Raw genomic sequence first — 17764 nt, 5'->3', positions numbered from 1 at the left:
ACTTAACGGTAATTTGTCAATTCTAAAACTTTGTCAACCTGCCTGAGACTCTACGCGGCCGTGCTTCTCCAAAAGCTAACACACAAGTTTTTGTCCAATAAGGGAGAAAGAGTTACTCCCGCCGTCTACCGGAACACTTGGAACACTAAATCCCCCTGTTTGCCTGCGAGTCCAAGAGACTTGTCGGTTATGCGTCAATCCTAAAATAAGGTAGTCCACCTGACACTCTAAACAGGCTAGCCTATTAGGATAAAGGTCACTCGTTCGACTGTGAGTTTATCAAATTCAGTCCCCCGTTTCGCATACGCATACCCGTTTCGCATAAGTCCCGAGGACATTGTCCGTCATGAGTCAAGCCAAAAATTTCGATCATCCCCATTGCAATTCCAGTAGGCAGGGGCAAACTCAAAAGGGGGGAGGGGAGGTAACGTTGATACATGTCCCCCGAAAGTCGGGAAATTTGTCCTGTATGGTCGACATTCTTATAGATCTTGACTAATACGAAAGGATAATGTACGCCCTAAATCTTAGTGTGACGAGGATAAAAAAAATAATGAATGATTTATTTGTTTTATAATTTTTTTTTAACGAAACTGTCTTAAAAAGCTAACCAAATTCATTGTAGGTTTTAATCCAATTGATATAGAGAAATGTATGCATAACAAGTAGGTAATGTATGACGATCTCTGCACGAGAATTTTTATTTTATGAAAACACAGTTGGGAACAACGCCAGGCTGCCGTCAAGTAAGCCACGTGCTGTTATACCCCCGGGCTCCTAAGATTGTAGAAACTTCGTTTAAGTCGATGTGCTTTTCCAGTGTTTCTATAGAAGTCTACGCCCCTCCTTGTTAATTAGTCGTCCATCATTTCAACACGGAAAGCAACAATTATAGACTTTTTCAAAAAGAAACAGTTGGTTGATACATACCTTGGTTAAAATGGGAAGCAATTTAAAATACTCAAAAGGGCAAGGTTAAAGGACAAGGAATCATCTTGTTTAAACAGATGTTCATTATTACCTGTAAGGCTATGAATGGAAAATCAACAATATCCTGATTCAGCTTCTGAATCTTAAAGCAAAGCTTATTCTTTGCCATCTGCTATTGTGACGCAGTTTTGCTGCAGCTATAGTTACTGTCAGTAAAGTTTTTAGCCTTTCAAACAATTTATCGACATCTTTGCAATCAGAAACTATAGATATTTCTTATACTTTCTCAAACACGATCTTAAGAACAATGTTAGAGACACGAGAGCGAGGAGTAAAGCTACGTTTCGTCGACTTGTTACTGAGAGGACTGAACTGTGTCAAGATTACGAAATTAGCATTAGAATGCCCAGATGAGCTCCAAAACAAACGTATAGGAATAATTACGCAACAGCGTAAAAGAATCCTGAAATGTATTAAAAACATTCTGTGTTTATCCCATTTATCGACTACTTTCTGCAGCAGCTGCATCAGCGATTCCTTAGTTAAGAGAAAGTTGCTCGAGCCACTGCAATACCTCAACACCTCAACACTGTATACTAATCAACGAAGAAAAAAAAGAAGAATATATCAGATACTCCGACTAATTTTTAATATGTCGATGCAGACAGCTATAGGGGAAGCTTGCATTCCAGGTTAGTTCTGTGGAGGAGAATGTGGATGCAGTCGGAGAACGTGACCCCAAAATGTTTTATAATGTCCTTAAAAGAATGGGATATAGAGCTTTTTCCCCACTCTACATCGACTTTTGAAAATTGGTGCAACAATTTTCCGTCATTACGGCTACGTGCGAGCGTTCTTTTTCTACCCTAAATATAAGGAGTGCCTCAGGTCAGGAACGGCTTAATGAATTGGCCTTATTATCCATACACAGGGATGTTCGAGTCAATGGAGAAGACGTTTTGGTTAAACTAGCCCACAAAAAAAATGCGACTTGATTTTGCCTGTTTCAGAATTGTATGAAAATGATGGCATTTCACTTGTTGATAGTCTATCATCCATCCATCCAAGTGCAGAACTAAGGCAAATAGTCATGTAACTGAAATAGTCTATGAATTTCTACGAGCCATTTGAAGGCAATCGGAGACCCCAAATAAAAGATTTTGAAATACTTATGACTGACCATGTTCACAGGACTTAGAAGGCAATTGGACAACTGAGATTCTTCTCATTATATGAGCTTTGTCTAAGGGGAAAGCCTACTGGAATTGCAATGGGAATGATCGAGATTTTTGGGTTAACTCACGACGGACAATGTGCACTGGACTTGTATGCACAATTGGGGGTTAATTTGTTTATACTCACAGGCAAACGAGTGACCTACATCCTAAGCTTAGTTCATCTGTTTAGATTTAAAAGTTGATTTTCTCATCACAGGTTAAATGGCTAACCATCAGTACAAAGGAAAGAAGAAAGGTAAGATTTTTTTTTTCTTTAGCACTGAGACAACTATTAAAGTCTATAAGACCAATGTATACAATTCCTCTCCCTCATTCCGAAGCAGATAAAAAGAAATGACAACCTCAAATGAAACGACGAGAGGAAATGACTTGAAAATGTAGATGACAGAGCCTTCCGATCAGTAATTTTTTCTTTTTTTTTTTTTTTTGTGTGTGTCTAAATTTTTGCATTTATTACTATCAGAAAAATTTTTGGCAATGTGGCTCAGGAGCCATCATATGCAGTGAAATACTGTGGCGTATTTATGACAGTGTTGACTTTTCCTGTTGTTTTTGATCAAACGGAAGTTACAAACTCGGCATTCTTTGGTTCTATTACTTGTTCTTAAATACACCTTATCTTACATCTTAAGCGCTTGTATTCTACAGTAAGTTTAAATTGATACCGGTGCCTTCTTCCTTGTCTTCTAACAGACTTTTCCATTTAAAAGTAGAAATATAGTTCGAAGAAAGAAAACATGGCAGAACATGGTGTCCTCTATAGACAATAATGTTCCGTTATAACCCATCCATTGTAGGATCGGGCAGAAGGAAAAGCAAAATTATCTCTTTCTGCTATAGGCACACCTGTCCGAAAAGTTGTGCTAAATATGCACACAGCTGCGCTTTATAGGCACAGTTGTCTGAAACGTTTGATTAATCAAACGTTTTTTTAAACTTAATTAAAACTAATGATTAATTAATCATTGCTTATTGATTAATCAGACTTGAGTTCTAGTTTATTCATATAATCAAAGAAAAAACGAATACAATAAAGCAAGTTCCGTATTATTTTGAAAAATATAATAAATACATTAATACACCTTAATCTACGCAACATACACCACAAGATTAAAAATACTTATAGCGATCATTTACCACACAGAGAGGATGACATTTGTGACTCTTGTTGTGAACCCGAAATAAAAAAAGCCGAATCAACGTGCCATTTTTTTTTTACTACCATTATGCTGCTAATTAAAGAACATCAAAAACTAATTAAAGAACATTCAAAAGAACATTAAACAAAGGTGTTTATAGGAATGCATTTCTGCAGCCAGGTTTGTACATTTCCTTGTCAGTATTAGTAAAAAGAAAAAAAAATGGTTATGGATTGAATAAACAGTAATTCATATCACATATGTTTCACTCGAAAAAGACTGCCGACTTCAATAGGTTTAGGTAAAAAAAAATTCCTTCCTCTAGCATTCCTGTGCACAATCAACAGTAGCAATTGAAAGGAGATAACTTAAAATATTTGAAGGTAAGTATAAAAAAAAAAGAAAAAAGATAGTTTAAGCTTGTATCGAATGCACTAGCTACTGGCTGAAACTCAGAATGTTTGAACCTCAACAGGAATACTTTCAAACTTTTTTTTTAGAATCCAGATTTTAGAGCTATCTCAAGATTTTTTTTAAATTGGTTGCTGATTTCAAAAGAAATTCAAGATCCAGGGCCTATTAATTGTAGTAGAAAATGAACACACCAACACACGTTTGACTGTTAAAAAAAGGAATTGCACAAACACATATTTACTAGCCGGAAATACCTCAAAAGGCATGAATTTAAGTTTCATAGCTATGAAGATATATCCAAATATTTCAATTCTTTGCCAAGCCTGCTCATATAGATTTCATATAGATTCATATAGATTCCATATAGATTCATATAGATTCCTTTTAGAAGCTAGTATTTTAGGTTTCCTTGCTGAAAATAATTTGCTGTATTCGACGACAGACGAAATCGAGTCTATCATAGTTTGCATGCCTTCCAGATCTTTTATGGATGGTGTATTGCCCAATAATTCACTGACGGATAAAAGGTGCCAGTACATTTCTTTTAGCGCATAAAACAAAAGTGGTTAATCTGGTTAGTTTCAAATATATGTTATTTACATTTTCAAATTCTACTATATATAATTCCACAAAAACAAATATGCGCCAAAGCAAATCTGAGTTTCTCCATACGATTTTTGCACGAAGTAGTCCCAATGTGAAACAAATTTATATTACCACCCAAACCAAACCTTACCCAAACGAAGATGAATTCCGGTTCTACTCTCTCTCCCCTAAACAAAGATTTTAAGAGAGATACTCATTATTGAGCTATATTATAACTTTGAATAAGGGAGCTTCTACTTCTTTATGACACTCATTCCTTCCCTCCTAATCAAAACTCTGGTACTGACATTTAACTCAAGTTCTCAGACAGTACAAATAACCACAGATAAATAATAGTTTCAATAAAAAAAATAATCTAAATAATCAAAAGAATAATTAAAAGAATAATCATTAAACATAACTACTTCGGCATTTAAAATAGTACTAATCATTATATTAAATGAATTGCTATAAAAACTAAGCTAGCTTCGGCAATGATATACAAAAAATCCAAGAGCACCTCCAGAAGTTTAAGATCAAATAATAAATAGTTTCCAAAAATAACTATAGACATGAATAAAACTTAGATTACAGAAACAAACAGAACGCACAAACTTACATGATGGTCTAAATACAACGGAAAAAACAATGTTTCGAAAGTAAGAACATAAAAGGCAGTTTCAACAGGTTACAGTAATTCTATGAAAACTGTAATGTTTCTTTTCTAGAATTTTATATAGGGGTAATCAGATCAAACTAAAAAAAAAAAAAAAAAAAATCAACCATTCGAGTGTTGTAAACCATATAAACAAATATACAACTCAGTGTTTGGTAATTTTTGATACTGTTGTTATTAAATAATTTCAAATGCTAAATAAAATTGTGAGCAAGAGAAAACAAATTATTAACGTATTTTAAGCTTATAAGGATTTGCCACATAACAAAAAAGGCCAGCCTACTATCTTAATTACAAACAGAATTTTACTTAACACAGATTTTTTCTAGGATCTAACACCAAATAAGATGAAAAAAGGAATTAAAACAGATAGATCTGACCTCTATGGATCAGTGGCAATTTTTTTCCAAAATTATTAGTAGCTTTAATATTCACCATACAGTTTGATCATAAGATTCATTTATTTCTCAAGCCCAAAACTTATCCTTTTTTCATTGAGTTTCTACAAACTCAGGATTTTTTCTTCAAGACCCCTCCCCCGAGCATAGAATAGCAGCATAATAACACTTCCTCAAAATAAAAGCATTCTCTCTAAAAAGATTCCAAGATACAACCCTTCTAACAAAGTTGCAGCTACTGCTGCAACCGTGATTAGGACAGTATTTAGAATTTTTCCAAAATGTATTTGTTTTTTTTTTTTTTACCATTAACTTTCCTCCTAAGCTCTATTGACAAATTACAAATCACAGACCTCTAAAGGAATATGTCTATGAGAAGAAGGAATATTTGCAGGAAAAAAAACAAAGTGGTCAAAAATGCCCAAGAATCGGAATTAAAACATAGTTTATAGCCTTAGAGGAAGCAACAAAACGCAGCAAAGAAAGAAATTCATTTCTGAAAACAAATTTCCTTCGAAGAATCAACTGAAGGAAACAATTTGCTTCACACGAATTGTAGCTATTTAGTCATCTAGAAAAACGGCCTACATTGTATTTTACGCGTAATTTTTACTATAATATCTTATTCTCTTGTTTATAGCAACGAACACCACACTGCCTTTCCATATCAAACAAACACAACTTAGAAACAACAGGGAAATTTTTTCTAAGACAGTGGAATTCAATTCAGTTAATATTTCGGTCCGATGTCCAAAGGTGGTTGTTGTATTGCAGACAACACAAATATATATATATATATATATATATATATATATATATATATATATATATATATATATATATATATATATATATATGTTTACTTAAAATGTAAACTAAAGATCTTCTTAAAAAAAAACATTTTTAGCCCTGGTTGAACTTCGCTGAAGTAAGGATGCTAGGGCTATTTTAAACAGTTTTTTTAATGACATTTTAGTCTTAATTTTAACATTTTAATGTAAGTTATATATATATATATATATATATATATATATATATATATATATATATATATATATATATATATATGTTCTGGTGTTGTGCTCCTTGGACATAGGGCCGAAATATTCACTGAATTGAATTCCACTGTCTTGGAAAAAATTTCCTTATCGCTTGTAAGTTGTGTTTTTTTTATATCCTCTTGTTCTATATAATCTATTGAATCCTTGAAAAAAATTTACTACTGGGAGGAGATTCTATTGGGGAAGAAATTTCCGAGTGAGATATTCGGTTCCAAATGAACTGTAGCTATTTAGCCACCTAGAAAAATGGCTTACGGCGTATTTTATGCTGAACCTTGTCCAATGATATTTTATCTTGTCATTCGGAAAGAGTCTTAAACTGAAATTCTTGAAGAAATTTGTTACTCAAGAGAAATTCCATCATAGAATAGCTGTCTAAAGGAGACCATTTATAGGAGGGTCAAAAAAGGAAGACTACTATAGGAAGTTCCAAGAAATTAGTTTTTGAGTTTAAGGGACTAAATTTGAATTCTTACTTTTAGGCATAATCTTGTAAAACCACTAAATTGACAAGACTTTTCGGCAATTACGTCCTTTTATATTATTTACAGTTATTTAGATGGATTTGTTCTAGCATCATAATTGCCGTGATAGCTCCAACTTTGTATAGAACAAACCACGGTCAATAGTAACCACAAATTTAAAACGCATTTTGAATAAATCTCTCTAATGAGAAAAGTGTCTAATCTGTCTAGTTGCTATTTGTAGCTGACTCAGGAATGGTAACTATTATTTATATTTGAGCAACCAGCCCCCTTCCACACCCTCTTATTTCCAACCAATCCTATTACAGTTTTAAGTTAGCCCCAAAAAACGTTACTGAAACGAGCGAGGGGTAGAGAAGAGAAAAAGCCCCTTTTATGCACGGAATAATCCCTGTTCGTTTTTAGTTTCAATGCTACTCCATACTTTCATCTGAAAAAAATCTGATCGGTATTCAAGTAATACTGGAAAATATTCCTGGCCTTAAAATCCAGAAAATTGCTTTTTCACCAAGAACAATGATGGAGGAGGGGGTGGTGGTGTCAAACCAAAAAATATATATATATATTTTCAGGCTAATTTTTAGCTATTCGAGAGGATATTCTTTGGACCAATCCCTGAAGGGGGGGGGGTCTATAAGTGCCTATAAATTAGTACAAACACTATTTAACCTGCAACATTTTCGCGCATCATCAGTTAGAGTTAAACCTCAATGTGATATTATCTTGCCACAGAACTGATTGACAAGATTCTTTTGATACCAATAAATATGCTTGGTATTTTTATTTCCATCAGAAAATTTTGAGTGCATGAATTTAATCTATTCTATTAGGACATGTATAATGTCCTTCAGATGCTTCCAAACCATGAGCATTGGGTTCCCTGTTGCTTGGGAAGGGAATGCACTGTACACAGAGCAGTTCACCAACTTCTAAGTTATCCCAGCAAATGCATTATTCAGAACATAGGTAAAAAAAAAATGCTAAACAAAGTTCTCAGTAAAAATTCGCTTCGATAAAACTCTCTTTCTTTGAGTTCTTGGGTAGCCCCACCTATTTCTCCCTTCCAAGAAGTTCACACAGCCAGTAAACTTTTGGGATAATGTATTAACGCATCTTCTGCTGTTGAGGAGGGGGCGTCTGAAACTATTGAAAAGTGCGTCTTTAGACCTTAGTTTCCCCCTAGAAGCAGCATTTGGGCTGATCTTTGGTAGGGACATACCCTGGGTGTAGGTGGACGAATTTACTATTTGCAAGTACTGTTTTTTTGTTTGTTTTTTTTTAAATCTGCTTACTATGGCAAAGTTTTCAAACATATGAACCTTCGAAGCTAGAAAACAATACAAGCAAACATACAACACATGACTACATATGCATATGACTTGGTCAAAGTTGCCAAGAAAGGAAAAATTTTTACAAATACATTTAGAATAATAAACGCTCCGTTTTAAAAACAATTCAAAGCAACACATTAACGTATTTCTTACAATAACACTTTACGAAGTAAAGAGAATATACAAAACCTAATCAGTTCCTTTAAAATGATCACTAATATTACTGCATTCATCTGAACATGTGAAAAAAGTTCAGGCACCAGAATTACATCTTAATCCCATTAATAATAAATGAGAGGTTCCTCATTATGTACTATATGGCATATTTCAACAATATAGACCATAGAGTATTCAAAAACACCAGCCACAGAGCAAAGACGACCTGCCACATAGTTGATTTTGGTGTTCAAAATCTTATATTGAAAGTATAACATTTCCTCAAATGAGAAGAATATGTTCATTTTTGTACCAAATTGTATGGACATTGGAGGCTTTACAATGCCTACACCTAGATAGATACTATCAATAATTATGGCAATACTTTTGTCTACTGGTTATTGTTTTGGTAAGAATCACCAAGTTGACTCCGCCTCTTATCTGAGGCTAGGAGTGAATAGGCAGGAGAGGTGCTTCGGTCCCTAGATGCAGGCACACTTGTAGTCATCTCTTGTTCGTCAAGGAACTTATCCATATAATCTGTTGTACCGGGATGTAATGCATATTTTTTCTTTTCTAGTCTTGCTTTACTGGCAAAAATATCATGCCTTTCTGTTTTTTTCCATAGGTAATAAAACTGTATAAGCTCGCCGACAGATCGTGTCCTCACTTTGTGCTTTTGAATAACATGGAAATCCTTCCCATATATTCTTAAACCAAGCTCAAAGTTTCGACACTCTTCCTCTGACCAGAGACTCATGGTGTCTGCAGTTGGGACAGCATTCATCTTCTTCCTCCTCAAAGCCTCTTCAACGTTATACCCACATTGGTGTAAAAGATGCAATGCAGGTTCATCATCTTTAATATGTGCGCCTTCTGGAAGCATTAAACCTTGAGACTCTCGTACAATCTTCTGCACTTTCCGAAGATATTCGATCACTTCTTCGTCTTTCATTTTTGGGACCCAAACTAGTTTATCTTCATTTTCGTAAGGCAGTGCATCACCATAAGGGCTTAAACCCAAAGGTACACTAGCTTGGTAATCTGACCCAATCATAATTGTTTTCCTCCACTCATCATCTGGAACCAAGTCTTGTCCCTCTTCTTGTTCTTCGTCACTGGGCTGTCTTAGACCCGATCTTAAAAAACGTGTATTGGCTTCTTTTTTCTCTTCTTCATAAAGCTCAGTTAATTCTGATTCAGGTTCTTCAATTGGATCAGTCAAAAGTGAGTCAGCATTTGTGACATCCTGACTGCTGGACGGTTCATTATCAGTATCTAAAGAAGGTTCTTCTTCCTTATTATAGCCGTATATTTTCATTAGTTCATGAAGAGGCATATCACCTTCTTTTTGCAGGTCAGTCAATTCCTCTTCCACATTTTCACCACCAAGTGCCTCTTCTTCTGCCATAGTTTGTTCATCGTCGAAGTCATAGACAAGCATTTCTGCAGATGGTTCAAACTCTTGGTCTTCTGTGTCAGCAGACTTATCCCCAGTTGCCAGGTCTGAGCTGCTTGATACTTCCGTCATATTTGTCCAATCTGACAAAAAGTCTAGAATTAGCAGTAATATTTTCTTCATTTTCATTACAAATTAAACAATATTCTTAGTATCCTATATAACTTGCTTGTGGTTGAAGGAGGGGGGATTACATCAAATCAACATATTTTTGTGAAGGTTCACACTTAAAGGAAGTTGCAATACTTGATCAAAGTTTTTTTTCTATAACTTCCCAAGAATCTAAGAAAGTATGAAGATCGAAGTAAGCTCATCCCCTGTTTATGCTTGCAGGAATGGCTTGGATCCTACTTGTACAGAGAAGGTAATTGCCTTAACATTACTTCAAAGGAAGTCCCAGGAAAGCTTTAAAAATTTGGGCCAATAACAAAATCTTTTAACACATTTGGAACACACATGGACCAATTAGCTTAATACTCCAATAAGCCAATAATAATTTGGGGCAAAAACACACTTTTTGAAAGTCAAAACTTTTGAAAACACCTTCGCAAAAATTTACACCGCCCTCCACCCCTTGGAAACTTTCAAAAAACAAAGAAAACTCCATTATATTTACTTAAAACGCTTTCTATCGAAAAAAACCGTAAAATGAGGACTGAAATAGCCCTTGTTGTGTTTAGAGTACCACCCACCAAAAAAGGAAAATTCTTCAAGCCTCTTCCCTCCCCGAAGTGTCAGGAATGTGTGCAACCATGCTTGTAGCTGTCTTCTAGGCAGGTACCTTATATGATTTTGATATAGAAGGAACCATCTCACGATATTAGAAAAACGTTTATAAAATCCATAAATAAGAAAAATAGTTTGAATGAGTGCAGCAACTAGAAATACACTAGCTGGTTTTCAGGAGGAATCAGATTTCTTTGCAGATCGCCCTGTGGATAGTCTTAAGAGAAGAACGGTATGGCTTTAGGAAAGGGAGAGGCTGTACTGACCAGATTTTTAGGCATAAATTAATAACTATGTCTACAAGTGTCTGAATTATCTGAATCCTTTTATCTTGACTTATATAGATTAACAAACAGATGTCTGTTTCAGAAAAAAGAAACTTTTCACTTTACATGGATGGGTTAACTAGGCATTTTGAATTAATAAGTGCAGTGTACGAAAGCAATGTTGCTGCGGTCCAGGAGATAAACAAGCACTGTAATTGGAATCTTTTGAAGTCAAAGGTGTTGTCTCTGTAGGGTTGAGTTTTATCTCCATTTACTATACCCAAATTGTTTAGATGAGTTTTATCCTAAAGATTAGAACAAATGCTAAGGGAAAACATCTTATTAAAGGAGGAGGCAAGGCTCTTTTACATTCAGACCATGCACATGATTTGAGCGGTCTTGTAAGTACTGAGGAAATGAATAGCACTTTGAAGGTTTTGTGTCCTAGGACTAGAGTACGAATGATCATTTACATTAAGAAGACTAAGTCACATAGATGAGGAATAATTGGGGATAAGTGATATTAGTAATGATTATTGATATTAGTATTAGAGAGTAGGATGCTGTAGTAGAATAATGAAGGCAAAGTGTGTTTTTGCATTGAAAAGATTAGAAGATAAATCTTAGAATTTACATTAAGGTTTTAGATGGCACAGTAATAACAATTGTTGAATAGAGTGGCGTCAATCTGTGGAGGGGGGATGTTATGGATTTTTTTTTCTATTCGCCTCCTCTTCTTGAGTCTGAAAAATACTTTTTGCGGGTATTTTCATTGAAAAATGTCTTTTTGGTATTTTCGCTGAAAAAGTTGAAAAATAATGACAAACTTACACCCAAGATGTTGGAAAATACATTGAGTACCCCCCCCCCTTCAGATTTTTGTGAATCAACACCACTGATTAAATATAGGTGTGAAATGTGGGTGATTTGAGACGCTGAGAGCAATATGCTATATGTTTTCCAGAGGAATTGCCCAAGGAGGTATTTATTTGAGCAATCATCAAACAAGAACCTATCAGAAAAAAATGTTGTTGGATTCAACAATTAAAAGCTACGAGCAAAGAGAGGCTATGAGGATCAATTCTTATTTTCTGAATAATATGCTGTTAAAAATTCCAGTTTTTGGCAATCAAGCCGAGGCCAAAAGAAAATCCAGGTCCCTTCAAAGGGGATGGCAATATGCTATAAGTAATACTTTAAAGAAAGTGGGACTACAATCGACCAGGACAAAAAGCGAAGCTCTGGATATAGTGGAATAAAGAGGGCCTGTGCGGTTTGTGAATCACGAGCTAGCTTCTGGAGTGACGACTCTTCATTTCTTAATTATTAGTACGGTACTTAAGAAAAATTTTGGGATTATGAACAAAACGATCTTAGAAAATTTCAAAAGATCGCCAGAACATGATTCACTTAAGAGTAACACAATGGTATTGATTCCTTCATAATCTCTGTCGCCTACCTCTATTCCTATAAGGGGACCTCAGTAGAACAGGCTTGTTCGGAAAAAGCGCAAATCTGAGTCTACGAACAGGCTTACATTACGAACTTAGCCTCTAGGAGTGGCATCAATAGATGCCCTGACACTGAATAGTGGTCTGGTTAATTATAATACATTGCACTATACCTACTATAGCACAACGTGCATAGGGATGAACACTAAATCTGTCAAAGGCCAGCACCAACAATTTCTACCCTATCATCTTTTCTGTTGCAGAGCGAGAAGTAGAAGAACTGAAGTCAATAAATTGTTCATGTAAAGCTTTCTCCTGTATGGATATGTCTTTTTGTAACAAGCCACATGACAGTGCCTCCACCAAGTCCCAAAGCCCCTGCATTTGCTATGAATGACTGTGTTCTTTCCCAAACTTTAAAATTCAGTATTAATCCATCAGACTTATTCAGCATATACAATAGCCTAGTACTGTCACATGGCCAATCTCCACATCAAGATCTTTTTCTTACACTGCAGCAGGTCAGATGCAGTCTGACTTGAAAATCAACGACATGCTATTTATCTACAACCTAGTCACATAGTCAAGCTAAGTGGACATAATTTTGACACAGGGAGTTACAAAAAAACTCGATTGACAATTTTAGTAAAAAAAAAAACATTTTCTTGTGCAAAAGACTTTATGATGCTATAATTTTTTTTTTATCTACAACCTAGTCACATAGTCAAGCTAAGTGGACATAATTTTGACACAGGGAGTTACAAAATAACTCGATTGACAATTTTAGTAAAAAAAACATTTTCTTGTGCAAAAGACCTTATGATGCTATAATTTTTTTTTTATCTACAACCTAGTCACATAGTCAAGCTAAGCGGACATAATTTTGACACAGGGAGTTACAAAAAAACTCGATTGACAATTTTAGTAAAAAAAAAAAAAAAAAACATTTTCTTGTGCAAAAGACTTTATGATGCTATAATTTTTTTTTTATCTACAACCTAGTCACATAGTCAAGCTAAGTGGACATAATTTTGACACAGGGAGTTACAAAATAACTCGATTGACAATTTTAGTAAAAAAAACATTTTCTTGTGCAAAAGACCTTATGATGCTATAAATTTTTTTTTATCTACAACCTAGTCACATAGTCAAGCTAAGTGGACATAATTTTGACACAGGGAGTTACAAAAAAACTCGATTGACGATTTTAGTAAAAAAAAAAACATTTTCTTGTGCAAAAGACTTTATGATGCTATAATTTTTTCTGCCATATTCCTTTGTAAGTCAAAGAATTTTTTTTGTCTCACATAGATTTTAAGAATCCATATTTTTCTACAAAGTTCATCTTAAGCGGTTGACATGATAAATGCCAAAAACGTACTGATATAATTGCAATATTTGTCGGTTTAATCCTAATATGGGCTTATGCCAGATTTGCCTCTCATTCACTCGGACTATCTGTCTTGGCTTTTTCTACAATTAGTCATGGCTTGATACCCACAACTAATTGATTTTAATTCAATCAATTTTATTTAATTCGATTCAATTCTGAAAGGGCCGGTCCCCTCCTCAACGCCCCGCTCTTTACGCCAAAGTTTGGCTCTTTGTCACAACTCTACTTTTTAAAACGATAAAACTTTGGCGTAAAGAGCGGGGCGTTGAAGAGGGTACAGCCCCTTTCATATACGGAATAATTTCTGTTCGTTTTAAGTTTTAATGTCGCTCCTTACTTTCAGTCAAAAACCTGTTTTTTTTACCTAATTTCTGAACGTTTTTGAATTAATGCAGGTTAAGAACTTGGCTCACAGTACATGAATAATTAAAACGAAATTTGCAAATTAATTTTACTCTTTTTAAACTAATAATAACCTTATAATACCCTAAGTTTGATTTTTGTTTCAGTTGTTTAAGAATGAATCCTGAATCACAGAGGCTATTTAATTAGAATAATAGCCTCTTTTAAAAGTTAAAAAAGAAACTTTAGCGCAAATGCAAGCTACTGAGGAGAGGCAACCCATCTAATACAAGTAATATTTCATGTTCGTTTCAAGTTTTAATGTTGCTTCTTACTTTCAGTCGAAAAAACTTGTTTTTTATTTAATTGCTGATCTTTTTTAAATAATGTCAGGAAATCCAGCTCCCCCTCCATGGAAAATTCCCTTCCCTCATGAGGAATTTCTCCATGGAAAGATTCTCCCAAGTAATTTGAATTAGCGATATTTGCAGGACTAATTTCATAAGGCATAGTAACAGAACGGCCAAAGAGGTCGAAACTACTTGTGATGAAAACCAGAGTCAGAAGTTGAGCAATTCTCAAATGACTGAAATGAATGAAAGAAAAGTTCTTTACGCGTTCTAATTTATATATACGAAGATTATCGTACATATAAATACGAATATACGAAAGAAAAGATACACGTAATAATTTACGTTCGTTTTAAGTTTTGATGTTATATCTTACTTTCAGTTGGAAAAAAGTTGCAAAAAATTGTTCCTTGTATCGGCCATTATTTTACAAAATTCAAACTTTAGCGTAAAGAGCGAGGTATTGACGAAGTGGGGGGGGGGGGAAACTTCCTCATATACGTAATATAAGGGGGTTTGCCCTCTCGTCAATACCTCACTCTTTACGGTAAAGTTCGAATTTTGTTCCAATTCCTTAAGAATGACCCCTAGATCGCAAACGCCGTTCAATTAGAATAAATAACTCTTTGGAAATTACTAAAAATACTTAAGCGTAAACAGCGAGGTATTGACGAGGAGAAGAGCCGCCTAATACACGAAATTATTTCTATCCGTTTTAAGTTTAAATGTTACTCCTTACTTTCAGTTGAAAAAATTTGTTTTTTCTAATGCAATTTCTGATCGTTTTTTTTAAATAATGCTGGGATATTCAGCGCCCCCTTCATAGAAATATCCTCCATGGAAAGATCCTCCCAAGAAACTCAATCCCTCCTCCCCCACCAGAAAAAATCCCCCCTGAAAACGTCTGTATACTTACCAATAACAAATACTATATGTAAACAATGGACGAAATTCATAACTTGCAGCCTTTCCCCGGGGACTTTGGGGGATTAAGTCGTCCTCAAAGACATAGTTATTAGATATTTCGAGTATACTGAACAAAATGGCTATCCCAAAATTGATCGTGGGAGGGGGCCTAGCTACCCACCGTTTTTGGTCAATTAAAAGGACACTAGAACTTTTAATTTCCGTTCGAATCAGCCCTCTCGCAAAATTCTAGTACCACTGAGTCGATAGGATCACCTCTGAATAAAAAACAACAAACAAAAAACAAAGAAACACGCATCCATGATCTTTCTTCTGGCCAAAAAAAATTCTAAATTCACCATTTGTGCAGATAAGAGCTTGAAACCTGCACAGTAGGGTTCTCTCATACACTGGATCTCGTGGTGGGATTTTCATTAAGATTCTATGACTTTTAGGGGATGTTTCCCCCTTTTTTCGAAAATAAGACAAATTTTCTCAGGCTCGTAACGTTTGATGGATAGGACTAAACTTGATGAAACTAATACATTTAAAATCACCATAAAAATCCAATTCTTTCGATGTATCTATTGGTATCAAATTCCATGTTTTAGAGTTTCGGTTACTATTGTTCGTTACCGCGAACTGTTTGATATGACTTTCAAGCAATCCTATGTTGGTGATAATGATTTTGATTCAGCAACTATTTAATAAATGGTAACCTTTTTGATGTTGATTAAGAGTCTAGCGGCTTATAGAGAATATTCATAGGTACTTTTCCGGCCTGTATAATATTGTCTTTGGTAGAGGCTGAATCCAGGGAAACCCGAGCGGGCTTGAACAAATTATTTTCCATCTGGAATCTCTTTATGGCGAGCAATTTACCACGCTCATGAACTCGGGACGTTGAGTCGTATCCTCAAAATACATAGGCAAGCAAGATATTACAGCAAACAACACCACAAATTTGTTGTTTTTTGTATGTGTGTGTTTATGTTCCAAACTACTCGTTTGCTTTTGTGTTGATATTAGAAGTACAATGGCTGCCCATCTCTGGTTGGGATGATGAAGATTGACCAACAAATAAATTTCTTCTTCAACTACTGCAGTTGCTGGAGATTATAAAATCTTAACTACAATGTTGACTAGAGGAGATCAGCATCTCAACTCAAATGAATGCCTTAGCAGCCACCACTTTTGAATTATATGCTCTATTCCAAAGAAAGCAATCTTTCTTCTGGTTAATTACCATTTGTTGGGTAAAAATTACTCAGGCGTAGGTTCATCCTACTTGTCTGCAAGAGTGGGCTACATCTCTCATGCTATGTTCTGCACTGTGCCTGTCATGTTGTGATACCACTACGTATTGTATACCGGCATCCTCGCACATCCTTCCTTTCTTCCAGGAAACCGGGTGTAAGAGTGCCCTTCCATCAAGAAGTAAAGGATTATCAATCACTACCTGACCCGTAGCCAATATATTCATAATAATTAATTCAGTGACCAAACGAATTATAAATAAGCAGATTATTTTGAAACTTGAGTAAAAATTCCCTTGGGAACTGTGAATTCTCTTATTGATATTTTCATGGCTTATATATCATATAGGTCAAGATTTATCAGTTGCGAAAATAATTATAATTTCTGATATTATAGTCAATTATATTACGATAAAGGTGAGAGGTGAATAGAAAGGTGTTAAGAAGTAAAGAAGAAGTCAAGATTATCTTGATCAGATCCATATCTACAACCAGCATTGTTTTTACTCTGATAGAGGAAAGTCTTGTCTTGTCTATTTTATAAAACCAAGAAACAAAGGCTAGTTTACTGTACTCAGTATATTGTCCTTTTTCTTGTTGAACTCTCACGAAGTAAATTATAAAAATGACCCAAACAACCAGAATCAGGCAAGCAACAAATTCTTACAGTCCAGCCTTCAGTGCTACAAACAGGGGCAAAAATCCCTCAAATAGCACCACATTACATCAGACAGTGGATGGGAACCCAGTTGATTCGAGAAAGGACCCAAACCCCCCAACTACTTCACCTGGTAGACCGATACCTAAACTCTCTGCTGAGTCCCAGGTGCTGTATGATTTGATTACAAGAATTGATATTTCAGTCCGACAGATTTCATCTGAAATAGCTCTGCTACGAACTGAGCTTGCCCAGAAGCCTAGCTATGAAGAAATGCATAAATATGTAGATGGTGCATTTCTTGACCTTAACTCTCGGTTGCAGAAAATTGAAGAAAAATACACCCAGACTTCCCAGCAGACTGATGAGATACGAGAAATTGTAAGGGAAGAAACCTTCTGCCATCATGAAGCACAACGGAGAAAAATGAATATTATTGTAAAAAATATACCGGAACTAGAAGGAGTTGATGATGTAACTCAAGTGAAGCAAATAATTCAAAACCAGCTTCAACTTCCAGTGCCAACAATATTAAAGGCAACCA

General features: G+C 35.1%; 2 protein-coding genes across 5 annotated transcripts in view; both read right to left on the bottom strand.

Moving 5' to 3' along the window:
- The window catches only part of LOC136032796 (neuroguidin-like), a 67480-nt gene that overhangs the window by 31494 nt on the left and 18222 nt on the right, over positions 1–17764 (bottom strand). For 2 of the 4 annotated variants that reach the window (XM_065713179.1, XM_065713178.1), the window contains exon 2: positions 9758–9955. The exons of 1 other annotated variant lie outside the window; for it this stretch is intronic. In XM_065713179.1, coding sequence (XP_065569251.1) covers positions 9758–9944 — 187 coding nt within the window. In that variant the 5' untranslated portion in view covers positions 9945–9955. Of the gene's footprint in view, positions 1–9757; positions 9968–17764 lie in introns of all 4 variants that reach the window. One more of the 4 variants, XM_065713180.1, reaches the window with a different exon arrangement.
- LOC136032797 (mesoderm induction early response protein 1-like) lies at positions 7567–9751 on the bottom strand. Its single transcript, XM_065713183.1, has one exon. It carries the CDS (start codon positions 9732–9734, stop codon positions 8805–8807), a length of 930 nt encoding a protein of 309 aa, XP_065569255.1. The 5' UTR covers positions 9735–9751; the 3' UTR covers positions 7567–8804.

The sequence above is a fragment of the Artemia franciscana genome, chromosome 11 (genome assembly GCF_032884065.1).
Source record: "Artemia franciscana chromosome 11, ASM3288406v1, whole genome shotgun sequence".
Classification (NCBI taxonomy): domain Eukaryota; kingdom Metazoa; phylum Arthropoda; class Branchiopoda; order Anostraca; family Artemiidae; genus Artemia; species Artemia franciscana.
This window is presented reverse-complemented; position numbering and strand designations above follow the sequence as displayed.

Excerpts from the sequence above, each read along its gene's own strand:
- LOC136032797 (XM_065713183.1), bottom strand. The coding sequence starts at position 9,734 with ATGAAAATATACGGCTATAATAAGGAAGAAGAACCTTCTTTAGATACT.